The sequence below is a fragment of the Lygodium microphyllum genome, chromosome 23 (genome assembly GCF_053477565.2).
Source record: "Lygodium microphyllum isolate KBCC chromosome 23, Lygodium_microphyllum_v1.1.10, whole genome shotgun sequence".
NCBI lineage: Eukaryota > Viridiplantae > Streptophyta > Polypodiopsida > Schizaeales > Lygodiaceae > Lygodium > Lygodium microphyllum.
Window position 1 is genome coordinate 106,936,984 of NC_141157.1, and position 27,145 is coordinate 106,964,128.

Consider the following 27,145-nt stretch of genomic DNA (forward strand, 5'->3'; position numbering starts at 1 on the left):
CCTCCTCCTTGGTGACCTATCAGGGACAACTGACTGAGTAGCCAAGAATCCAGGCTTACACAAAGTTTCACAAACACCCAACATAGATGTCCAACCAAGTGATGCAACCTAACAAGAACCAAGCGATTCACCTTATATGACTCAAACCACAACTTCATGGTTAAACGCCCAAGTTTCAACCACTAGGCCAGCACTTTACTGAGGCATCAAGGCTTAGATGTTACTGTTTGCTTCTTTGATCAAGGTGGCAGGTGCAGTCCAAATAACTGCCGCATGCTTAGAGGGCTTTCTTCTTGGGAGGAGCTGTATGTTACTTCTTAGTTGACTGAGAGCATGTGTCTTGGCCCTTGGGCTTGCTTTGCGACAGCATAGTCCACTATCGGTACCAAAGCCTAATTCATTTAGAGAAATCATACCTATTAACCTCCTCTTATAGCCTTTATCAGTACATATCCTTGGTTGGCACTCTGGCAGAATCAACAGATTGATGTTGCATACGTGATTGGTTGAAATGTTTTGCTTTGGCAGTCTTGGTATGAATTTCTTGGTTGAATATTGATTTGGGGGAGGCAATCTTTCAGTACGTTTTCCCGAAACTTTATACCATTGTCCATTGATAAGGTTAGAAATCTGATAATTGATAGTTACCTGTTCATGGATAATTGATTTGTCAATGAAAGGCGCAAATTTACTAACATAATTAATAAGGTAGTACCTTTTTTCCCAGCTGTTATCAAGTCATGTATGGATGTACGAAGGCTGGCCAAGTATAACTTGCTGTTATGAGTTTCTCTGTGAAATATATAAAGAGTAGGACCTTAGAGGAAGTCAAGACATGCATAGAGAAATAAAGTGGGTTGCCCACAGTATACTACATGAGGTTAAGGGACATATCTCATTCTCACAGGATGTGGATAGCCTCATGAGAAGTAATAATTTTATCGTTATTTGATCTGTGGTCTGAGGCATTCTTTCCTTTTTATATAATGTAGATAGCCTCTTGAGAACAGTTGTCTTTTTGTCTTTATTCGGTCTGCAGTCTCTTTTCTTCACATGGAATTTGTGGTTTTACTGGGCTTCTTTCTTGTTCTGCAATATGATTCATGTAAGAGGGGGGGGAACATGTTGAAGAATGATGGTATGGCTCTTATAAGTATTTTCAAGAATGTTGTGGATCATTTACTGCTCAAAATCACTTTCATCTGGTGTTACCGTTGCACTTGCTTTGTTTGCACTGAAATAGCTGGTTTGTTGATCAGGTGGTTGAGGCTGGTGCACGCTCTTTGAAAATGATATTCCAGTCGTCTCTTGCACCAAGACATGATATGCTAGTGGGCCATAGAATGGAATTACTTCTAGCTCTTATCAATAGTAGTAATGACAATGTTGCAGAAGTTGCGGCCAATGTACTTGCAAGGTGTTGTGAAACGCCTGAACAGCAGCAGGCAATAGTTGATGCTGGAGGTATGCAGTACTTGTTGGGCCTTCTCTCTGGTTCGAGTAAAAAAAGAGAAGCAGCCCTTGATGCCCTGGCTGCTCTAGTGAAGAACAATGCACAGATTTCCTTAAGACTGGTGACCATGGAACAAGGAACAGCGCTGGCTTCCATAATTAAACTTGTTAAGGACAAAGCATCAAAAACACGCCTCTTAGCATGTATGTGCCTGGCAAACATTAGTAGAGCTTGCCCTACTTCATACTTACAGGAGTGGGAAATCAAAGCAAGCATGTTGGCTGTTGTTGTCAAACTGCTGGAAGAATCTGGCCAAGTGGGAGAAGAGTCTCCCATGGTATTGGCTGACATTGTTGCTAACAGTGAGGAGCTTCAAAGGGCAGCATATAAATTCAATGCCATTGAAAAGCTTTGTGCCCTTTTGCAAAAGGGAACTATTCCAACAAAGCAGTTGGAGGGTGTGCTGTTGGCCCTTGCAGAGTTATGCTCAAGATTGGAAGATAGCCGCAGACAATTACTGGATCAAGAAGCTGGAAAAATTGTAGTTGACAACACCCGTAATCATGTCAGTAATCTAGATGTGGATGCTGGATGTGTACAACATCGTACCTTTGATAATGGTAGTCTGCTTGCAAAGATTGACTTTGACAGCAACTGAAAACTTTGCAATTTGTTGCAGGCACAAGCTGCAATAGTATCAGCATTATCCCATCCTTTTGAAGGTGTGAGAGTTGCAGCATGCACATGTATAAAGAGTATTTCCAGATCAGTAAAGGTCAGTGTAATTTAGTTATTTAGATATTGTCTCTGTGAGAATTTCATTCGTTTCTTCTCATTAAGTTTCTGGAACAGAACCTTAGGACGACCTTAACGGATGAGCGACTTGTATTTCCTCTGTTCAAGCTGCTTGATGATCTGTATCCCACAGTCCAGGTTACTCAAATAAGCTCATTACCAGTTTTAACAGTTGTAAGAATTTGTCCTCAAGCTGCAATTTTATGAAAGTTCCTTTTTTTTTTGCAGGTTGCAGCTTTAAGTGCTGTGAGCAATGTTGTCCTTGATTTTACCCCACACAAATCAGTATTCTTTCAATGCGGGGGTGTAAGCCAACTTATAAACTTGGCTCGCTCAATGGATTCACTGCTACGTCTGAATGCAGTTTGGGCTTTGAGAAATCTTCTATATTTAGCAGATATGTCTGTGAAGGAGAAAGTGATGGCAGAGTTGACTGTATCTACTTTGACCAGTTTAATTCATGGTAACTTTGTCGCTGTCACGTTGTCTTATTTGGAATTCTTGGTTTAGTTCTAAGATAAAAAACCTCTTGAGTGCAATTTTTCATGAAATCATCTTTTCCAGGCACTACACGATAGTTCAAAATGTTGGATATGCATGTGGATGAGTGATTCAAGGAAAAATCTGCACTCACAGGAGCCTACTATTGATACAAATGTAACACTATTTTCCTTGTAGTTTTCATGAAATGTATTTTAGCTTCGCCATAGCAATGCTTGCTTCTAGAACTGACTTTGTTGAGCTGTTTTGCTACCTATGGTGCCTGCTGCTGCCACGTTTATTGCACCCGCAGTTGCTCCCCCTTAAGTTCTTCACCCTCGCCTTCCTGAAGCTAGCTTAGACCCCAAATATTGACGTGTCTTCTTTGTACCATGCATCTCCAATATACCTTGCACCTTTCCAACTTGGTACATTCAAGTTGGAGCTTGTCTTCTTTGTCTTGGACATCGGCATTCCTTCTTTGTTGTATCTATCCTTGCAATGCATTACATCATTCTCATTGTAAACAGGCACTTGGGCAAGCGAACAGTTTCCTTGTACAAGTGGCACCTTGCTGCATGAGCATGCCTCTTTTGCATTAGACCCTTGGCCAGTCCATTGTGACACCCATGGTCCAATGTCTTGGTCTCATTGGGGTGGGAACTTTTGGGTACACGAGGGTGGAGTTATACTCTCTCTTTGTCTCTCCCCTAAGGCTCCTTTTGCGGCCTGAGCGGGGTGTTGAGCAAGTATCATTAAAAGGCGTTAATTGTAGAATTATAGGAAATTATCATGGATTTTACCCTAATTTAATTTAACTCTGCAAAAATAGCCCCAAAATGAAATATTAAAGAAAAAGATGTTTTATTTGGCAGTAGGGCAATTACCCACAAATCTTCTGTAAAAAGATAAGCTGTGGACATTCACACTTATTCCACTTGCTTATTCAGTCCCAGCTCTCCATAGCTTCCTCAGAATTGTTCTCATCACCCTCACCATCAAGTTACTGCCCACTTGCTTGTTGTTGCTGTCAACATCCAAAGGTTGCTGTCTGACCTCCCGGTCGTGCTGACCTGTTGCTGGACACTCCTTGGCAGCTATGTTTTCATCCTCCTGCAACTGTTTGTCCTGATCTCTTCCATGTGGATATCATTCTTTTGTTTTGGTGCCGGTGGTGCTTTTGGTGGCTGTGTTTTGATCTCAGTTGTCCTCCTTCACCCTTGAAGGTTGTCACGAGGCAGTACATTATTGCTGTGTTTCATCATTTGAGCCCTAGACACTGTTGTGCTTTGATATATATCCAGCCTGTGGCCTAGCTCCTGTCTACAGTCCTTTGCATCAGATTTCTGCATTGACATTGGTCGTAGTGTTGTATTCAAGATCCATTCTCAAGGGACGATATTCACCAACACTCTCCTTCAGCCTGCTCTATGAGAGAGAGTGGCTGTTGGACAGCCTCCACTCCTTAAGCACCCCCAATTGTATCTCTTCCCTTCTGCATTCTTTAATAACACGACTCCATAAGTGCGCTAGCACCCTGTAGGAAAGGGTTCAAATTACACCGTACTATTGTTACCGTACTGTATGTTTCAGTACGATAAGATACCGATTTAATGGACACCTCTTTTCTGGTTTGATCCGTGATTTGGGATGATTTAAATGCTTCTTGTACTGATTTAATGGATACCTCTTTTCTGGTTTGATCCGTGATTTGGGATGATTTAAATGCTTCTTACACTGATATGATTCATCATTCTCTGATGGGATTATGCTGTTTAAGATTCAAACATCTTCTCTACACTTTTTTGGTCAAAAGAAATTATGTTTTAAGTAGCTTTTAGAAAAGAATAGCTCATTCTGTTTGTATCATGCTTTAAAAGTCATGGAGTATCATTTAGTACAGAATTTTATTGTATCGTACCATTTTGTTACAAAAATCAAATCAAAGCATCATCCATCATCTATAGGTCATTTTTCATAGTGGTATTATTCTTTTCTAAAAAATACAGCCCTCACAACACAAGCTTTTTGCCCCTTCTTCTCCTCTAGCAAGTTGTCTCACTAAAGCACACTTAACTTGTAAGACACACAGTCCTAATGCACAACTTGATAGAAAAAAAGAGAACCCAAGAAAAGTGAAAGAGATTCTCAAATCTTTATTGCAGCAGTAAAATGGAGATATGTACAATTATCGGCTCTGTGAACCCAAGCTCTGATCAACACTCCATATCCAGGAAGTTGCCTAACTTTCCTATTTGAGACAACTTTTCACTTCATCTTGATCCATCTCAAATAATCTTCACCTTGATCAAGTCATGAACACTCTAGCTCCCCTCGATCTCATACATACTCCAACACATGGGCAGACTCGCTTGTTGCTCCCAGACTCATCATTAATTCAGTAGACTCTTCCACGTTTGTCCCTTCGCTTAATTAAGCAAACCAATTGTCATTGTTTTGTGAAAAGTGGCCAATTAATGTCTAATTAATGCTGCCAAATCACTCTCTCTTTAAGATCCTTTGCACAAAACTCTGAATTGTAAAATTTTAGATTTGGGGCTGTTTTAATGAGTTAATGAAAGTTCAATGTGTAACACACCTTTTTTAGCTTAATATCCCCTCTCCCGTCAAAAATTGGGGCCAGAAAGGGACTGCAAACATAGTATTCATAGAGACTTATATTTTTAATACTTAGCTTTGACATCATAAGTTATGCACATGTGGAGTACGAGTCCGCGTGACAACCTAAGTACTTAAGTATGCAATGGGTGACATTGATAAAAGTTGTTTTAAGTTATGTTGAATATGTAATTGTGGGTGCATGGTGTTAGTTTGGGTGTAGGGCATCAAATGGGTCATCAAAGTGTCTTGTGGTGACTTTAGGGCGAAGCAATAATTTATTAATTAATGCTTGTCTAAGGCCAATTAAAAGTTGGAAACAACTTTGAAGCTCCAAAGGTGTTATGTCAGAGTGCAGCAAATGTTGAAGTGTATGACTGGATTGAATGAAAGATATGAAGAGAGAGAGAGAGAGATTGTAGAAGATGAATGCTGAGGAGTAATGAAGATAGATATTTCAAAGGTTGTGAGAGTATGATCAGCAAGAGCTTTCTCAAATTGGGCTCAAAGTTTGAACAATTGTGACCATCGGACATGTTGAACTGCATGTCCTTTTGTCGACTTTGTTAGCAATCATGTTTGTCATGCCTTGTCATCTCTTGCCTGTGAGTCTCAGCCTGAGTGAGACGAGGACTTTAGGAGTTTTGACTTGTCTATCTCTGTATCACCATTAAGAAAGGCAGTCTTCTCATCAAGCCGATAAATCGTTCATTTCCCATGGCTGGCTAAGGCAAGAATGGCTCTAATTGTAGCCATCCGAGCTATAGGTGCATTATGGAAATCCATCCATGGCCACTATGTGAAGCCCTTTGCAACGTGTCATGCCTTGTGCCGGGAGGGATTGTCGTGGACTATCCTGCGGTTCCCACTCTTGAAGGACTCCCTTAATCCTTGAATCACGGAGTATGTCTCGTGCCCAACAAGGAGGAGGCTGGATCTCTCCTCGATGTGCATCATCTAATGAAGTCTTTGGAACATCCAACGGTGGTGGCACAATCGGTGACAAAGGTGACAAAATATTTCTTTTCCCCTAAAGATAATCGTGGCATTTGACATACGTCCAAATATACTAACTCTACAGGAGAAGATTTCAAAGAAAGAGACTTTTTGTGAGAAGTCTGTGCATGTTTGCCATAAATACAATGATCACAGTGCTCAAAATCAGCATAACAAAGACAAGGCAAGTAACCCAAACGAGAAAGCACTTTCATTCCCGTTTAACTCATGTGTCCCAACCGGCCATGCTACAAAGAAACACTTGGGTGCTCGGTCATGGCAACAACATGGTCACACACACTAGATACATGAAGTGGATACAACGTATCACTCTTGCAACCTCTGGCAATAACCCTAGATCCCTTACAGAGCTTCCATTTTCCATCACCAAAGGTGGTATGAAAACCATCATCATCTAGTTGCCCTGTGCTGATCAAGCTCTTCTTGAGCTGAGGTACATGCCGTACATGCTGAAGTGTAAAGACAGAGCCATGCTGAAACTGTAACTGCACACTGCCAATACCTACAATCTCACATGCATAGTTGTCCCCAAGATGGACAACACCATGTCGATCCCCTGTATATGCCGAAAACCACTCACGATGAGGGGTGACATGAAAGGAAGCACTTGAATCAAAAATCCAGGTATGCATGTCATCATCTGTATCTGCAAGTAGAGCATGTGCACCAAAATGTGAAGAGACAAAGAGTACATCACTCCCACTGTCACTGTCTTGAGTGACTACTTTCACCTCTTCAATTTTTACACTGCTCTTCTTAGGCTGACTGTCCTTCTTCTCTTCCTTGCAATCATCTGTCTTCTTGCCTTTTCCTTTCTCTTTCTTCCATTTGTATTAGTCACGTTTAAAGTGACCCTTCTTGCCACAATGATGGCATTCAACATCTTTACCACGTGATTTACTGCGTCCCTTGCCATCATATTTGCCCTTTTGCTGTGATCTGCCTCTCGTATGCAAAGCACTGGAAGACGTATTGGATGCATTGTTCTGCCGATTCATCTCTTCCATAAGTAGAGCACCCTCTACATCAGCATACAAAAGGATCACATTAGAATTGCTCATAGCGGTCCTGAATGTATCCCAACTCTCTGGTAGAGTGCAAAGCAAGAAAGTAGCCTTAAATTCCTCATCAATCATGAACTTCAAGGCAACCAGCTGGTTGAAAATGGAGTTAAACTCACTCAAGTGAGTAGACATTGCTGTACCTTCTTTCATACGCAAATCCATAAGCTTTTTCAGCCAATACACTTTACTTGCAGTGCTTTTCTGTGTATACAGTTCTTCTAGTCTAGTCCATATAGCATATCCAGAATCCAAACCTTCAATGTTGAAGAGCGAGGCATTAGAAATCGATAGCTCTATGGTTGAGCATGCAAGCTCATTCAACTCATCCCAATCGTCTTGATCCATGTCCACAGGCTTTGCTCCTTTAGTTTTGATCGGCTTTGCTTGCTTCTTTTGTAACAAGATATTGTAGCATTGTTTTTGCCACACTGCAAAATTATGTGTGCCTTCAAGCTTCTTTGTATGCATCAAATTATTGCTGTCATTGTTGCCAGCCATGGTTTTCAGCTCAAAAGTGACCAAAAAACCAGTAAATGCAGAGGCCCAAATTGTCACCCAAGTGACCAAGGTACAAACAAGTACCAATCAGCAATAAATGACCACGCAAAAGTACAGATTTCAGATCTGTAATTCAGTTTTCAGAAGCACCAAACCAAGTGCTACAGCATTATCCAACTGATTACAGCTGTTCCAAAGGGCACGTGCATCACATTACATGAGAAATCCCAAAATTTCAGCTGCAATTTCTGTTGTACGTGTACCCACGGGCATAAAATTTGACACGAACGGTCAAAAGCCCCAAAATTTTGTGCTCAAAATCGTCAAACACACATCTGCATTTCCTCTGTCATGTATAGGACTGTTCAATTTCGCCAAAATAAATAACTCGCAAAAGCCTCAAATTGCACGGGGTCCAATGTGCCTCAATGTCAAGAAATTGGGTAAATTTCAGCCCAATTTGTGCTTGTACATGAAAAGCTCCGAATGTTGGGACAAAATGTCACAAATTCCTGCAATTTCTGAGACAAATATCACTGTTGCATCTTGCGTGCATGAAATCTAGACAAATCCCCAAATTTTCCAAGTGCTGCGTACACTAATTTCAGTGAAATTGAAAGAATTTCACTAAAAATGTGAAAAGCCCCATAATTCCCGGGCAAATGTGCATCGACCTTGCAATTTCTGAGTCAGATTGTCCAATTCTGTGTTGAGATCCACAGTTTGCACAGATCTGAGATCTTGTGCTTACGCGCGAAAGCCCGTTAGTGGATGAAGCAATTTTCAAAAAAAGATTGAATTTTGGAAATATCTGACGGAGACGGGTCCGTTGACCCGCCAGGCGTCGCCTGACCGTCATGCCTGCCGGCTGGTCGCGCTCGTCAGCGCCCGCTATAGTCGAGTCGCGTGGTGGCTTGTCCTCGTGCAGCCCGACCGTCACGCTGCCTGTTACACACCGCCCGATTGCTGGTCGTCGTCAGTTTGCAACGTTGCTTGCTGAAGTCGCACGTGAGCTACAATCCATCGCATGCTGGGTCCACACCTGCTGCAGTTGATTGCCATTGCTTGCAGCTTACACCTGTGACTCTCGTGCTCGCCTTTGAGCTCTCGTCACCACGTTGGCCTTCTGCCTCATCCTGATGACCGTCTGTAGCACCCTATGCTTTGATACCAGTTTGAAGGAATGGATTAGGCACAGAGATCGAGGCAGACAATCATTACGCGCAGTGAGAGAGATAGAGAGAGTGCGAACGAGCAGAGTAGAGAGTGAACACGTTTTTCGGTACAATGACAAGAGTGTCACTTTAGGTTTTAGATAGATATATGTATGAAAGTACAATGTGCTAAGGGTGTGTTCACACCCATGCACATATAAAAGGCACGATGGCCCTTTATTTCCAACATCCTCTTTCAAGAACAAGAAGGACCTGCAAAAAACAATAACTTCTTTCCTTATCAGTGGACAACCCGTTCACCGTAGCCTCCAAAGGCTTCTAACTCAACCTTTTTTCGAGAAGTTTGTTTGATGGAGTCAAAATTTAAGTGACCATAATGGGCATGCCAAAGCAATCCAAGCTCGTGGGAAGTCCACACAACAAAGGTGTTGTGCTCGTAAAGCTGACCCTCTTGTGCATTCGTCCCAAGAACAAAACCTGTAGAAGAGTCCTTAGTGGTCACAACATTGTGAATGAAGACCATGTGAGTACCTAGCTGTGCCAATCCATGGATAGGAAGAAGGTTAAAACCCAAATCTGGTACATGAAGAACTTTGGCGGTAGGAGGCATGTCTATTTGGCAAAAGGGGAATAGTCTCCATGCCACGAACGGGTATGGAAGAGTTGTCACCAATGGTGATGGAATCCCCTTTGGAATGAAGAACTTGAAGCCAATTCTAATGACAGGTCATGTGTAAAGAGTCCCCACCATCAATGAGCAATGGCTTCTCAAATCTCCTCAAGGGATGAAGCAAGGGTTGTAACCTCAAACAAATACACAAAGATGGACTCAATAGTAGCAGGTCTTTCCTTCGAATCCTTCAAACCTTCCTTGGCTTCAAATGGGGGTACTTTTGCCAACACTTCTCCTTTGGATGAGTGCCCTTTTCATAGTATGGGCCTTTAGGCTTGGACTTCTTCTCATCCTTCGTGTTATCATGCTTGTTGTTTCCCTTCTTGTTTCCCCTTCTTGCACTTGTGGTAAAGGCTTTGGTAGAGTTGGATCCATTGGTTCCTCTCTCTTTGAGTTGCTCATTATGCTTTAAGGTGAGCGGAGTTAATTCCTTCCAAAGAAGAGTCTCATGTACCTTGGAGGTAAGTAGACTAATGTAGAAGACATTGTACTAGGGAGCTCGCAATTGGGTAAGAAGAACCATTCCCGTAACCTTGGAAGATATCGTTTGTCCTAGGGATGCAAGCTCATCTTGCATATCCTGCATCTTGTTGATGTGATTCTTCATAGGACTGTCATCAACGGAGAGCATTTTGAAGAAAGTTTCTTCTCAAGAGTAATATGGTGGGCAAAGGTCTTCTCGTGATAGAGAGAAGAGAGCCTCATCCACACCTCTGTTGCTGTCTGCAACCTGCTGACATGAACAAGGACAACATCCTATAGACTCAGAAAAGAAAGGATAGGACCTAGCTCAAGAATTGAGCCGATCCCATGGAGCTGCTTGGTCCACAGTAGAACCAATGGCCAGATCCTCCATAGGATGAGGAATAGGAGTAGTGTCGAAATCCCATAGATCAAAGGTATCATGGATGCACTCCACTTTGCATGACCAAAGGGAGTCGTTTTGACCTGTCAAGGTGATCTTCTTTGGGTAAGGAAGGAAAAACTGGCACCTGTACAAAGGTTGCCATCATGGCAATACGCAGGCCAGAGGGGTCCTACTTGAGACATGTAAAGAAGTGGGAGGACAAAGCCGCTCTGACCTTCAAGATTTGTCAGAATGATGTTCCCTTTCAGAATGAGGCTCTGAACTCTGTTCTTCACGTCGCTCTTCAAGACTAAATCTGACAGGTGAGAACGCCTATCTTCAGTTCAAACTAAAGAGGAAAAGATGGTTTCCCCATCAGAGCCCTCAAATGCATTGAACTGGTGATACTCCATCTCTGTAATAGACCTGCAATCACATCTGAAAATTTATGTTTTGGTGTCGGGATGCCCGAATGGAGGGAAAATCACCTTAGTACTTGGTCCCTGCATGGAAACACGAGAGCTGTGAGCATTTGCAAGTGTCGGTCTGTGTCCCACCTGTGCAAATAATTATTTGAAGGTAGCCTGTTGTTGCTGTGCATAAAAAATCTTGCATGTCTCACATTCCATAAGCAGAAAGGAGGTAGTCTTGTTTACTGTTGTCCCATTTTCAAGTTCATAATACTGTTGGTGGTGGTGATAATACATTTGGATATAACATGTGCCCGTATAAAAAACTCTTTTCTTGCATGATGGGGATTCAAACAGTCTGGTTTTCTGTCTTACCTTCCAGTTGGATTCTGCACCTGTCTACATTGCAGTATGTTGTTTCATGCTTTTCACCTGATTTTGTTTTTTAATGTTCGGGCATTGGCTGTGACTACCACAGATACTGAAGAGATGGTCCAAGAGCAAGCTTTGGCTTTTGTCCGGAATCTTGTCTATGGAAGTGTGGACTCAGTGCAGCAAGTGTTTGCTGAAGATAGTGCAATTTTAACTGCTGTAGAAAAACAACTTTGTATTGCCACACGGCCTGAAATATGCACTCAGGTCCTAAGTTCACTCTTCTTACTCATACAATAATCAGTTGTTTGCATTTTGGACTTATATGGTAGTAGCAGCCGTTCTGAAATTGGTTGTCGCTGTTGCTTATACATCTTGTTTGTACTGAAGCAGGGAGTCTATGTCTTAAGCAACATTGCTGCGGGTAACGAGTTTCACAAGGAAGCTGTAATGAGCTTCGTGGCCCCTGTTTTTCCTGGAGGCTGTGTCACCTCTCCTGTTATGAGATTTTTACAGGACATTAGCAATCCACAGCTTCGGGTTGCAGCTGTCTGGTGTGTTATGAATTTGAGCTACCCAGATAGTCCAGGTGCTTTGACCCGAGTTGCAAGGCTTCGGGATGCTGGTATCCAGCAACAATTGCTAAAAATGGAGGATGATCCCTGCCTCGATGTGAAGGTTAGCTGCATCTTTTCTTTTCTCATACTGGTTTGTTAGCTGGTTTTCTCCATAACGTATCGTGTTTAGCCAGTTTCAAATGTTCCTCATTGTCCATTAAGGGTTACCTTAGTTTGGATACAGGATCGGGTGAAGACAGCCCTGGATCAGTTCAAGGGGCTTGTCAATGTATGATTGACAAACCTATTCAGGCTGGTGCAAGTATCCTGAAAGCAAGATCTTCTCAGGTGTGCAGAAGAATGTGTGTACCTGTATAGAATCTCAGAGCGGGGAGCTTATGCCAGTTAGATTATCCATATCTGATGCCACATGAACTTTGAAGGCTATGCGAGCATCTGAGGGTAAATTCAAAGTGTTTTCTTTATATTAACTGCTGCTATATCCTTGCAATCAAAAGAAAAAAAAGCCGAGGATGCTTCGTTTCTTATTAAGTTAAAGTAAACCTACCGATTGGTCCCTTGCCTGCTACAAATGCGGTGTATCTAGTCTATGTTGCAGCAACATTTGGTTACTGTTTAATCATTTTTCTCAAAAACTTAATTTGTGCAGCTGGTGTTATTGCTGAAGCCTGAGAAGAGTGGTGTCCTGTGTTCTTACGTCATTTTTTGTTATTTGTGCAGTTTGGGATGCCAGCAGCTCACAGGTGGCTGTTTGCCAGGCAGCTATTTTATTCAAAAGCCTTTTACGTTGATGTACAGTTTTGATCCGTTGTCTAAAATTATACGGGGAAACTCGAATTCCTACTTTGCTTGTCATGTTTAGATGGTATCATCAAGAAAGCATTGCTGTGGGAGATACTTTAGATGTTCTGCCAAACTGCATGAGACTAGGAAACGTGAGGTTTGATGTGTAATTTTTTAGCGGCAGTTAAGATATGGAATGGTGTACCAAGCTTACAGGTATGGTGGTAGTGATCCGAGTTTTATGGCTTTTGTCTGAGGAATCTGGTCAGTTGATTGGAAGCCGCAGGAAGGCTCACGGTAAGGCTTTCATTTGTATCATACAAATTTTCAAGTTGCGGGCTGTATACTACTGTAAAGTGTACTTGTGCCTTCCGATCAATGGAATTTTGATGAGGACCCCAAATCCCGAATCGTGATATGCCTGTTTAAATCACCTAAAGGCTTTGATAATTAGTTTAATTCAGCACGGATAGGTACTTTAAGTCTGTGCCTATGAGGTAATTAAACTCGCTCGCCCAAATAGATCGAGAACCATGTATTTCAGTCTGCGGTACACGTGGAAGGATCAACCTTGTGCACATTTGCATAAGCATCCCACGAGGGACGGCAATATCAGTGTCATTGGTTGGCAGCTCTACCTACCTATGAAGTCATAATGCTAATGGATTTCCATGGGAATTAAACTCCCAAAAATATGGTCGTATGCCATTGTCAGAACACGCAAGCATGCACGATTAAGTCAAACATTGTATTTACGCATTGTGGAATCAATTGCATTTGGATAGATGGTTGTGTATGAGAATGTGGATATGTGCTCTCTTAAACGATAGGGAGCATACTAAGAGACTGCTTCTTCGTTGTGGAGTATAATGTGGATATGTATGTGTTTTTCTAACTAGTATAGAGGACCTGCAAACTTCTATAGAGGCAATGTTAATGCGACAAGGTACCATCAGTAGATATTTGGGTTCAATTGGTTGGATTGTCACAAGGTTGATGTGATTTCATTTTCTAGGGAACGCAAGGCTGGCCATTGCATGTCTACTTGAAGGTAGCCGGCTTGACTCAACATTTGATCACTTTGGAGACCAATAGTTTCTCAAGGAGTAATAGCCATACTGTGATTGCAGTCTAGGGTTCTAAAGATCTTACTAGTGGATCTACAATTTGTGTTGATCATATGTTGGTTCAAGGTGAGCATTTGGTTTTTCTCATGGGGCAAGAGCCATGAGTGACTTGGAGTGTCAAGATATTCTAAGATCTGAACAAACAATCTATTCATGGTATTGATCATAGTTGGTGCAAGATTCTCTCAATGACTTGCATGTGAATCAAAATTGAAAGACAGGAGGATTGCAAGCTACTTATGGAGTTTTCACGTCTCCATAAAGCTCTTATCCAAGGACTTGTGCTCAGCCACTTGAAAAGCACCACGCCAATGTGGCCAGTCTTTATGCCTTGACAACAGAGATGAACTTGTCTACACTTGCAATGCCCTTGTTGGGCATGAAGCAGTGTTAGAAGTATTCTCATTCCTTAACAATGTGTACAAATATCATGTCACATTAATTGAAGTCTTGCATATTGGCTTGTGCTGCCCTGTCAAAAGCATCCTTAGAAAAATTTTGATGGCAAGGTTCCCAAGATCAATTAGCTCTTTAATTGGATTATTTATTTTAAGGGGTAATTGAGAGTGTTGAATAGTATATTGAAATGTGGAAACATCCATATGAAAGATAAATCCGGCCTTCCCAAAGGTGTACTAGAAGTGAAGCATGTACTCTTTGAATTTTCTTTTTTGGTGGGGTTTATGGCATTAAGAGTTGACAAGAAATGCTTTCATTCTTTGAATTGTACTTTGGGCATTTCATATGTGATGAAGCTTTATGTTAGAAGTATGGTGGGCTCAAGAGAGACTGGGAGGGAAACAACAATTTGTTTACAACATCACAACAAGATCATGTAGTTAGTGACAAGACAATGTAAAGCATAGACTAGCAATGAGGAAGAATGAAAGCAACTCTATAATGACTTTAACACAGCAAGAGTTGCCCCAAAGCAAGCCATTAAGAATAGTCAAAACAAGTAAAAGCCAAGATTGAAACACCACAGAAGAGCAAGTAAATGAGTATAGCACAAAATGTGTGGGATGCCAAATTGGGTTGCCTTTGTATATGCTACAACTACGATGAGAAAATGAAAAAAGGAAAAAGGTACATGTACATAGAGTAAAATAGGGTGAGTAAAAGATGGTAGCTCACCCTATGGCCATCATCTTCCTAAAGAAGGCATATCGTTTCATTGGGAGACTTGTGTTTTACAGATATGGAAGATTCTCGTTAGTTGAGATCTTGACCATAAGCTCTATCTACTTGCCCTCAACCACCTCTCTAATAAGGTGGTAATGGGCATCGGGATGCTTGGTCTTTGCATGAAAGATTGGATTACGTGCCAATTGAATGGCACTCGAGGTGTCCGAATGCAATATAGGAGTTAGCCATACCAAGTTGTGCCACCAGTTGGCCCAACCATAGGACCTCGTGGATAAGTTGCAGAGCATCTTCGATTGCCCTAAGCTAGTATACCATACACACTTGGTTGCTAAGAAACACCTTATCATACCAATAATTTGTCGATTCTTGTTGCTACAATCCATTGTCTTGAATTTTTTGCTCCAGCCACATTTCCTTAGCCTTAGAACACTTCAATTATATTTTGTAGCGCAATTGTTAAAGGCATCACCTTTTTGAGCCCATTAAGGAAGTTAAATGTGAATTGCTTAGGCAATTTCTGAGTCTCCCATTGCTCCAAGTGGTGAGTTCCCTGTCCCAATTGATCGATAAGTGACGGACGGAACAACCCCCCCCCCCCCCCCCCCCCCCCCCCCCACCCCCCCACCCGCAAAGTTTGGTGCTGGTTGAGAAGTGGCATTGAGCTTTCTTATGCTTTTTTCCACCTTTTCTCTTCTTTGCATGGCTTCCATAATATTTTTTGGAGGGTTGGGTGTCCTTTTCACTTTTGTAGCACTTTTTGGTTGTGGAATAGTGATTGCTCATGTTCTTCATATTCCCAATTTGTTTCAAGTGTAAGGGGTGAGGATGGTGGTGCTTCCATGGTTTGGGCAGGCTCTTCAAAGATGACTATTCCCATCATTATTAGTTCTTTGTTGGAGAGCCTCATTTCCCTAAGTTTTTGCAACTATTCTTCCTTTGTGATGTTATACTTTTGCTAGGGAATTGTAACCTCCATATTGTGCCTGAGTACTTGCTTGGTGAGTTGCAGCTTATTCTTGAGATTGAAGCTTTGCTACTGAACTTGCATTCTACCTCTATTGCTTTGGCTCTTTCCAATACCAAACTTTTTTCACACTCACCTTGTGCTAGTGGGTGGCCATATTTTGCAATGCATCCACATCCTCTTCTTCCCATTGCCCCTAGTTCTACCATTTGGCAAGGATTTTCAACATGGTTTGTTCTCTCTAGGCTTGGGCTAGGATGTCCCTTTGTTGCACTTCATAATCCAGTTGCTTTTGAAGTTGGGCGTAGTTATGTGTGGTCTAACTTGGCTTTGTCTTTCATGGCTTGGGTATATTGGCCTTTCAAGTTGTACATGATTTTTCCTTTCGACTTTGCACAACTCCTGCAACTCTTCATATCCTTTTCCCTTGTTATTATTTTTTCTTCCTTAGCTAGTTCTCATTAAGTCTGAAAATTTCTCTCGTCTTATGTTGTTTGTATGTTGCATGGGCCTTCTTTTCCTTCTCTAAGGTTGCTAACATTGACGTTCTCTCCTCATCCAACTAGTTCCTTTGCTCTTCTTACTCTTTTAATAGCTCTTCAAAGCCTTATGTTGGTTGCTCATACGTAAAGAAGTGAATGACCCTTCCACCCTCAATGTTTTAGGTGCCTTTTGACAAGACTCTGAATCTGTGATTGCCAACCATTTAGTACCCATGGTAGTGTTTGTTTTGATCTCGCTTATGAGAGGTCAATGACTTGGGTAGCAAGCTGATATACCATACTTTCTAGCGTGCTTCTATGAACAAGTAGGGGGAGGCAAAAATTGAACTTTATACATAACATGTTGGTTAACTTCTGAAAACTAAGCAAGACTTAAGAGGATCGCTCGCACTTTATGGTGACAAGTTCGAACAATTTCAGGTAGGGTGTATTCTTTATGTCTTAACACTCCATGTGTATCTTAGCCCACTTATCTTAAATTGATCTTATTCTTTGTGTCTAATACTTCGTTTTTGTTTTAGTTGTGTCTTTATGTCTAACGCTTTTATTTTTGGTGTAGCTAACTTTGCATGTCTATCACTTCATCTTTCTTTTAGGCCATGTTGATTGGTGGCCTTGGTTTGGTTGTACTAGGGCGTGCTTTTGGAAGAACCTCCTAGGTTAAGGCCCATTAATGCCAAGCTCTACTGATCTTTTAATTGCTAGGCCCATGTCTTTTGTTTTCTAAGGCGCTCCCTCTTCTCCTATTGTTTTTGCCTTGATTTTTCTGCTTCCTTTTGAGATATTTCTTTTGCCATTTCTAATTCTCTATTCTCTTCAATCGTGCCCTTCTCTTATTCAATTGACACCTTGATGATAAATTCTCCCCCTTGTTTCCTTTTAGCTGATACTAACTATGGATTTCATGTGTTGTTGTTAGGTTTCTAGCCTTTGGTATTGTGGATCTTTGGATCTCTTGCTCCTCAACTTAGGTAGTCACTTTAGCGCCATGGCTTGAGTTTGAATATTAGCTCTCATAAGCTCTAATTGAGTTCCTTCCTATTCTCCGATTGAGCTTGTTACGAGGACTTTGGTTGCAACTCCCCTACTAGATGTTTGCCTAGTTTGGAGTTTCTATTGCGTGGTTACAAGTCCTCTAGCAGTCTTCTCCACCTCCAACTATAATTTCTCGATTTCTTGCTCTTCTAACTCTCTTAAGGGTTAATGCTCTTGCATTGGTATGCCTAGGGGTTTTCATGATATTTGTTTTGCTCTTAAATGAGATTCCTCGGTGACTTCTTCTTGGGACCTAAAATGGGCCCGACACTGGCTCTAACAACTCTAGCTAGGCTCCTGACAACATTGAACAATCCCACACGGCCTTGCGGCTAGAAGTATTTAGGTACTATAAATAATTGTTCTAATTGCCGTGTTTGTAGATACAATTTTGGATTGTAGTTCAACTAATTACCCCTCTTGACTCCAAGTAAAGGAGTTTTCCACACATAGGTGACTATCTCACCTCGAATCACATATATAAAGACTGTTTGGCCCCTACGACTCTTCTACACCTAAGGGATTGGCCCTAGGATGCAGTTTGATACTTATAACGTATGGTAATATGCTCCTCTCTTGATATTTATGGTTCCAAGAAATTGTTTATAACCTCACATAATCATTCCCCAATAAATAAATGCTCTAGCCTATGGCTAGGAATCCTCTTTCACACCAAGTAGGTCAATGGGTTTATAGACAGTTGCTATGCATCCATGAGATTCATTTCGATATCATGCTTATATGCATCTGTAACATGTGCCACATGGTGTTCAAGTAATTCTAACTAATAAAATAACCATGTGACATGCGAAACCATTCTTTTCACGATTTATTCTAATGTAGTGCGGTGTTGAAGAGATGAAACCGGACTAACCCGTACTTCCACTCCGTTAAAAATGCATTTCATGTTTATGTCTTGTATTATCAACTTTTATATTTTATGTTTCATTTTACATAGAGCCTTTCCTTACTCAGCCACTTTAACACTAAAGCAACAATAAGCTAAGGCCAACCCCATGCCCTAATGCTCCTACACATTCATCAATGTTTCTTTAAATTCTCTTAATTTTCTAGGCTCATAAATCCATTTTTTATATTTTTTGTTAAAATTTATTATTTTTGTGATTAGATGTAATTTTTCATCGTTAAAAAAATACATCCATGGTGACTATCATGAATTATTTTGCCTCATATGCATAATCACTTTCACCAAATTTATCAACTATCATCATATTTCTTAGTTTTACGGATTTTGCGTGAATAATTAATTAATTTCTTAGTTTGCTTGAATAATTAATTTTTACATTATAATAACCAAAAATTTTGAAAATTTAGAATTAATTTCTACTCCACATAGCTACTAACAGTCACCTTCATGCTTCTTTGCTCCATTTCTCACATTGTACCACGTTTTAACACCCATTCCCCCTCATTCTCTCAACCCATATGAATAGCAATTACGGCGAGAGAGAGAGAGAGAGAGAGAGAGAGAGAGAGAGAGAGAGAGAGAGAGAGAGAGAGAGAGAGACAGAGAGAGAGAGAGAGACAGAGAGAACTAAACTTTTGATAGAATGCATCATTCTCACTGATTTTTGTAGCAATTTGAAGCGAAAAATTTCAACATCTTATGACAAGATTGCTCTTTGTATATCTGTGAGTTCCAAAATGGCATTTCATGGGGATTGAAGGGGTGCATCAAAAAATGCACCTCCCCCCTCACCACAAAAAAAAACATGAGATTTTTGGTTATTTAAGCTTCTTAAACTTAATGAGTCAAATAACTAGTTCAATCCTTTTGTGTATGCATTGCCAACAAGTGGTTTGGCTAAAATCAGAGGGCTAAACAAACTCGGATTCGAGATTTGAAAATATGACCACGTTGATGGCATTGTTTTCTACTGAGTTGGCCTGCTAGACACTATTTTCGGCTTTTGAATTATGTAGCTGCTTTGTAATGCAAAAGTTACGCCTCTTTAAATGGGCCGTCTAATGAATTCCCATTGACGAATGGACGCTTCCAATGCATTTTTGGCCACCTACTTTCACTTCGAAAACTTCGATGCCTCTTCATTGTGATCGTAGATGCTTCATTTTTCGCTTCAATTTTGGTACCTAGTTGCACCTCTCACTGCTTATATAATGGTTGTTAGCACACCCTTGAGAACCAGTGGCTTTAGTTGTTGCCTTTCTCCTTTTAGTCTCTCTACTTGCTACTATTGTGGGCCCCGATTTCTCAGTCTCTTATGCTCTAGAGCCAAGTGCATTTGTTGCATCATGGATGGTTTTTATGATGAAGGCATTGAGATTTTTGTTGTCCATTGCTTGAGAAGCCATACTTTCTAGCATTGATACTTGAATCTTGCTCATTTGGAAGTTGTACCTATTTCTAGAGAATAGAGCATGTATCCATTTAGCCTGAATTTTAACTAAGGGATATGGGATGTCTTTTAGGCTGATGCCATCATTAGTGAAAATCGTTTGCTTATCCATGCCTAGCATAGATATCTCTCTTTGGTTGTTTCTCCTTCTTATCTAGTAGGCCCAAGGCTTTGTGCACCACTTCTGGGTTAAGAGGAACTTCCACCTATTTTTTGTCTATTATGGTCTTAGTGTCTTGGAGGTGCTCCTAAGTGTCTTTTACTACCTAACTTCTCACTTTGTCCATAAATTCAATTGCCATTTTTTGGGATTTGGCTATTCCCCAACTATAGTGCTCCCTCCCTCATTCATTTTGGGAGTTGAAGTCTCTTCTTTAGCATCAATAACTTGTTTTCCTTTCATCAAGATTGTTGTGATGTCGGTCTTAAGTGTTAGTTTTGCTTTGGTTCTCTTTTTCCTTTTCTTTTGATTCTTTTTACTTATGGATGAGATCAAGTTGCTAGGTTTGGGCACTATAACTGTAGGCTTTAGTTAAGCTGCAGTAATGGCATTTAAAGGGATCGGTGTGGCCTCCTCATTAGGTGTTTCGACAGTAAAGAGCCCAAACAACACTAATGGTACGATCTCCAAGCTAGTAGGGGGTTCCTCCCTCAAGCAATCAATGTACGTGTGTGTGACACCACATTCCGAACACCTCAAATCCACCTTGTCTTCAGATGATATATGTGGGTGGGTGGCCACATGTCTAGCAAGTCAATGGTCCTTGCAATGGGTTTTCTCCCATGCTTTGGCCCTATCCCCTACCTAAAGCCATAATCGGAATTGGTTGAAAATCCATCAATATAGGATATCCTTCTTCATCACATAAGTGACATACGGATTTTACATATGATTTCTCTTTGATTGATTCTTCCATGAAATGTATTGGTGCATCACTCGGTGGATGTGTGACTATAGGTCTAAGCAATCTTGGTATTCTTATGGGGTTGATGTTAGCCCTAGGAGCTATGGGTTGTTGGTCATTAGGTGCAGGGAGAGAAAGTGGAGCTCCTCGTCCATAGTCAAATTGTCTATTCATTGGATAATACGACTATGGATAAGGCTAAGGATACAGAAGCCTTCTTGGTAGGCAATAATGCATAGCCTCCTAGCTCATTCTCCCATAGTTTATGTAGGCACGTGGTTGAGGGTCTAGACATTGTGATGGAAGATGATTGCTGCCACAGTGGATGCATTGGATGTGTAGTCTTATGCGTCATTGAAGGGCATCTTGAATCTTTGCCATCTCCAACTTAAGTCTTGCCTCTTTGTTTGAGATATCTATATTCTTTCCTTTATCCTAGATGTCTATGAGAGGTTGCTCACTACAAATTGTGGTTCTCTCACTATGGATGTTAAGGTTGACAGTAGACTGTATATCTTTGGCATTTCTCTCTTTTAATAGGTTGTCTACATGACTTGTTTCTTCAAAAACCCTAGCTAGCGTATCTCTTTGCAAACCTAAATTGCTTGCTAGTGCCTTGTAAAGTTCCTCATCCTTTATCTAGTTAATGAATAAGTGGAGACCACCTTTTGAGTGTGTTGTTCCGCTATTGAAATCCTTTTGTAGAGACTCCGATCGTGAGTGATATAGTCAAGGATTCCCTCTTTGTCCTTTTAATAGACACTCGTCAATTTGACAATTAGGTTATCCATCTATTCTACTTGGAGAATCTCTAATAAAGAGATTCTTCAAGCTATCAAAATCATTGCGTTTAGCATTATCAAGTCTAGTGAACCAAGTGCTTCCTCTTTCTCCTAGGCACAACTCAAATGCTTGTGCATATTATGCGGCATCCTAGAGGTTATTAGCCTCATAGACATGTTTGAATTGTTTCACAAAATTGTATGGATTATCTCCTGCTTTGTATTTCTCAAATTTTTTTTTTGTAACTATCAGGATTTCACTCATTGGCTAAATTGTCCAATTGTCACTTGGTTAGGATTTTGGTGAGATTGTCCTCCAGCTATTGCTTGGTTAGGAGTTTGACTGGAGTGAGGTTAGCTTCGAGCACTCTTTCTATGTCAGCATTAACTCCCAATCCAATGCATCTTACATGAATGCCAAGATGCATTGCATTTGGTTAAGCTCGGCCTCTTTCTTTTCTTATCAATCCTTTGCGCTTGTGTAAATCTCGAAACGTACTACAACAAGTCCTTCCCTAGCCTTCTTCTTCATTTATTTCAGTTATGATTTCCTGTGTCGGTCTACCCACATGCACTATTTGTGCTTTTTGCTTGTGTTACACTAAGAGATGTTGGATTTCAATTGGAAACTCTGGAGGGTCAATTCCTACATCATCAATGTTTGAACGTGATGCTAACATGGTTTGTTTTTATTCTTATGTGACTAAAGTTTCGCGAATGCTAATGCGGTTCAGTAGAGTAGTGGATTCCTCAATTAGACACACTTCATCTAGGTGCTTATTCCACTAGGATTCACTTAACTTGTGTGATCCATGGGTTTGTTTTGTAGCCTTTTCGCTCTCGTCTTAGTATTGTTATGGTTCAATTTTATATGGTTTCTGAGTTCTATTTTATCATTTAGTTTCTTGTGATTGGTTGATCCCCCCCCTTCTTTTTGAGTGACTTGACACATATATCCACTTCTTTCAAGAATAGGACAACCCCTTTCTTGCCTATTATAGTTAATAGTGAATGGTACACAACTAGGCTTTCAATTCTTTCTATAAAAAAAAGAATGAATGTACTGTGGTTTTTCATGTTAGGGATGCTCAATCAAACTTTTCAATTTTAGTGCAATTCACATTTTCTCTTAGAATCTAGCACAATCATCAAAGCTCAAAAATGTGTAAAGTAGCACTCAAAAATTAATGTCATCTTCCACAATTGAGGTTCTTGAGCTTATGAAAAGTTTAGGAATTGTAAACTGATTTTGGTTTAAATGTTAGGTTCACATCCTTGAGGATTGGCTCTACAGTTTGCTTTCCTTATCTCTCAGTTCAGGTCTTCATGACTTCTCAAATAGTGATTCAATGTGTTTGATAGGGTGTATTTGGGCCTAGATCTTTGGTTGTGCAAGTGGTACCCTTGCTTTTGTGGTCAATTGTTCCCAAATGTTGCTTCCAAGACTTTGGTTGTTCTTCCTATGATTGGATCCTCTAGCACATGGAATAGATTTTTGCAGTGTTACTCAGTTGTTCTTCCTATGATTGGCCCCCCTAGTGCATGGAATACATTTTCGCAATGCTACTTTCTACCTAAGTGTTGCATCTTGAGAGGCTTGATCACGTTTGTTTCAAGTTCCTTGTAACTCAATAACATAAGCTTATATGGTTGCAATTGCTTATGGCCTTATTAGTGTCCAAATCTCTTTACCTTGCCACAATTTGAGCTTGCTCCTTTGCAAATAGATTTCTTTTTCCTAGAATCTTTCAAGTCACCCACTCAGATCTCTTCCACTCAATACTTACCAATGTATTTCCCTTCATTGTAAACCTCAATGCCTATCTTCTAGTGTGAGCATTCAACCATATCCTAAAGTTCTCTCACCTTTCCAAATTTGTTAATTGATGAGTATATACCTTGTCAAGGTTGATTCTTATTAATGATGTACAATTTCCATAGATTTGTGACAACATTCAAAGGTGGTGGGCTCTTCTTTACTACGAAGTCTCATGGACTTAGGGGTGTTGCAAGAAAACTATTCTAGATCAAAGATGTAGATTCTTGCCCCACTTAGGGTGTAGCTTTGCCTTGCTACCTTTGACAACAACGTGATTGCCATCGAGTGTGGATTGGAGTCAAGGGTGAACCTTTGACACAATGTTGGGGGTAAAGGCACTTTCGCCTAGCTACCCGTGTATTACTACATTGACAGTACTTGCGCCTGCACACTGTAGGCAGTGGGCATTTGCCATAATCATCACTTTATTCTTCATTCTTGTAGTGACAAATGAATAAAGGGAAGGTCAGTCACACATTGTGACGGTTGGAGTTCCCACATTATGAGTTTCTCTCTCTCTTGCCATAGCTCTCTCGTGCAAGCTTCGATCGTTCTCACCTTTCAAATAGTATTAGAGCATGGTTGCTTGAGCATTCGAGCTTGGTCCGTGACTCCTTCAACATTCATTCGAATCCCTACACCATTGGTTCTCACTCTTGGTAGCCACATCTAAATCCTTCGAGCTCCGCCGATCACTCCCTGGCTTCCCAAGCATCTATCTGGTCCATTTGAGCACCCTCACGACATTCCTTTAGAGGCATTGAAGTATTCTTTTGAGTGTTTATTTTAGTTTGCAAGGTATATCACGAAGGGCCAACCATAGCTACAATGATTAGAGCTTCTCCATTTCATATCTTGGCTCCTGTCTAATTAGGATTGACAAGGCTTTGTGTAGGCCTTCTTTAGGTTCTACTTGAGCCCCCCTTCCACCCCATTAATGCGACGTGGACAAGCAACATACCTAGTAACATCAACCTTGTTTGCTCTAGCTTGAAGACCTGCAAAAATTCGTTTTTTACTTCAGCTCTCCCTTGGCACTCATCGGCAAAAACACTTTAATTGGCACTTGGGAACACCCTCTTGATGCTCGGCATTGGTGGTTTATCATTAACATAGATTTGTGGACTAATTTACCTTATTCTAGGACTGTTTTCCATAGTCCACATGCAACCATAAACAATGTCACATTAGCACTTGATGTGTATGCTTAGATAGCATTGACATTTGATGCCCGATTGGTCCCAAACGGTCCCCGAATATTAGGGGAATATATGCCTATTGATTGGCCATCATTTGGGGCTGATTTACTGGCATGAAATACTCAGTTTTACAGAGTAAATTAGTATTGTACACTCCATGGCTAAATCTTATTTAGTCACTTTATGCTCTACTTATTGGTCACGGGTGCTTCTCGGGTGTTTCATATGACTATTGGGATGCAAATGAAGGTTGGAAAATGCTTTGGATGGTTCCGGAATGTATTTTGAGCCTTGTTTGAGCTTTGTATTAGTTCGCATTTACTTGACATTGGTCTACACTGGCATGCTTTGTGACAAAGGTTATACCTATGGTCTGTGTATGATCCATTGGTACATGCTTGATGCTTATGTTACCTACACATGCTAGTTACATTGTTTGGACTTTGTTTTGAAGTACTATAGCCAAGACATCTCTTATGTCCCTCCAATAAAAATATTTTCTTGAATATGAATCGTAACTACCAAACCATGTAGGCCCCTTCATTGATATCATTTAAGAGCAGATCGCAATGGAAGGCATCATCGAGGAGATTAGTGACAGTGGCATGGATAGAAAGATGCAACAACTTCTTCCAGATCTTGCGGTGGAGAGTGTTACCTTACACATTGCTATAGAGAGATGCATAACAATGACGAGAAGCAGTGAGGCATCATATGGAATTGACACAAATATTATAGAGCACCAAGATGGTAAGCTTGCTTTTGTACAAAACTCATGATGTGAAGGCACGTAATTCTTGTTCATCACCAAAGTAGCATCAACAATATTTTTTAACATGCTGAGGGTAGAAGAATTGAGTGTCTTGGATTTGAGGTCACATCGGACGTGGCGAGTGTGTAGAGAGGTAAATAAATGATGCTTGTGAAATCCACACATGTCATGATTGGATGATATCAGAGCTTTAAAATATTCTATCATTATATGATGTTAATAGTGATGTGTATCCTTGTGCAAGGAAGGGAAGAATGCAAGAACATGGACTAGCCGTGCTAGGGGATGTGGCAACTATTGATAAACAAGTGTGACTCATGGTTTTTTTTTCCCACAGTACAATGCCAATAAGAATGGTCTCTATTTTTGCCGAGGGGGATACAATTTTTTATTTTCAACCTATAATATTGGAGGATGTGCCAGCCACAAACACTGGTGAACTAATATGATACTATCTACAATAACATTTTGAATGAAAAATATGTTGCTATATATGAATTTATCATATAGAGGGCCATATTGAAAGTCACGTGGAATTCCACTTACAAGACATCGTCTCCCACGAAGCTACAATGGTGCAAGATGTTCCAACCACACATGCAAGTAAACAAACATGTAAGAAGAATATTATCTATTGTTAACATTCAATAATAAGAATATGTTACTAATTGAGGAGTCAATGTGCAGAGGTCCACAACATTGAAAGCCTATGGAAGACCCCTTGCAAGTCACTGTCTCCCATGCCGCTATGATGGCGAAGGTGGAGTGGCGTACTCTTCTTTGCGACCCATTTGAGATCGGACATGCATTGCGAAATGATCAGCCAAGTGAGGCATTGGAGGAGGTCAACCAAAACAAGTTGGTCGAGGTTGATGAAGAAACCACAAACACAGCATGCAATATCATGGTGGTTCGTCTCCCTGAAGATAGTGCGGTGCATGGATTGTGGGATGGAATTTCATCATGGAACTCCCATACTGAGCCAGAGTTAGCCAATGCCATGTATCTGGCTGATCGTGTTCTCAAGAACGCAGGGATGTTAATTTTCCTTGCCACAACACACTCCATGGTAGAGCTTATCAAGCAGGTTGTGGAGGATGGACACCGATGGATGGAGTCATGGCAGAAGTGTTGGGACTTACGCATGTCACAAGTTATTCATTGCGAGACACCTGTATGTGTCATTAGAGGTAGAAAGGTGAGAGTTTTAAAGTCATGATATGCTCATGCTAGATACTATTTATGTATCACACTTGTTGGCTTCATCTTCGGAGTTCACAAAAGATGACATTACTGCGAATGAGTGGGTGCGAGGTACATCAAGATCCCCAATGAGAGGTCAATATGAGATCCAATGTTGTTAAACTATTGTTGATATGTTTTGTAAACATTTAGTAGATTCCTAATATGTTATGTGACTACCAAATACTGTAGGCAGGATGTGGTGACTTTGCATCAGAAGCACTAAATTTCAATAGACTAATCGCATGTCTGTATCGCTTCGTCAAAGATGGAAGATATCTAAGAGCAAAGGTAACATTTTCACGTAAACTTGTACAATATCTGATTGTAATGTAGTGTTCTTTTTCATCATACCAATACATGGGTGCTCACCCTTCCACGTGTGTATGTATAGCTACCTCCCACAACCCAAAAATTAATCGTGTTCGATATGAATGCGGTGCTTCTACATAGGCGGCCAAAGCAAAAGGGATCATTACCAGTGAAGCTCCTAGAAGTGAGCAAGTATT

At 40.8% G+C, this 27,145-nt stretch overlaps 1 protein-coding gene across 2 annotated transcripts in view; it reads left to right on the plus strand.

Moving 5' to 3' along the window:
- The window catches only part of LOC148016592 (ARM repeat superfamily protein), a 38,733-nt gene extending 25,537 nt beyond the window's left edge, over nucleotides 1-13,196 (plus strand). The window contains exons 2-9 of one of the 2 annotated variants that reach the window (XM_087663839.1): nucleotides 1,260-2,018; nucleotides 2,133-2,228; nucleotides 2,306-2,386; nucleotides 2,477-2,711; nucleotides 11,510-11,670; nucleotides 11,797-12,081; nucleotides 12,194-12,422; nucleotides 12,702-13,196. In XM_087663839.1, coding sequence (XP_087519965.1) covers nucleotides 1,260-2,018; nucleotides 2,133-2,228; nucleotides 2,306-2,386; nucleotides 2,477-2,711; nucleotides 11,510-11,670; nucleotides 11,797-12,081; nucleotides 12,194-12,214 — 1,638 coding nt within the window. In that variant the 3' untranslated portion in view covers nucleotides 12,215-12,422; nucleotides 12,702-13,196. The remainder of the gene's footprint in view (nucleotides 1-1,259; nucleotides 2,019-2,132; nucleotides 2,229-2,305; nucleotides 2,387-2,476; nucleotides 2,712-11,509; nucleotides 11,671-11,796; nucleotides 12,082-12,193; nucleotides 12,423-12,701) is intronic. The other variant, XM_087663838.1, reaches the window with a different exon arrangement.
- Nucleotides 13,197-27,145: the final 13,949 nt, after the last annotated feature.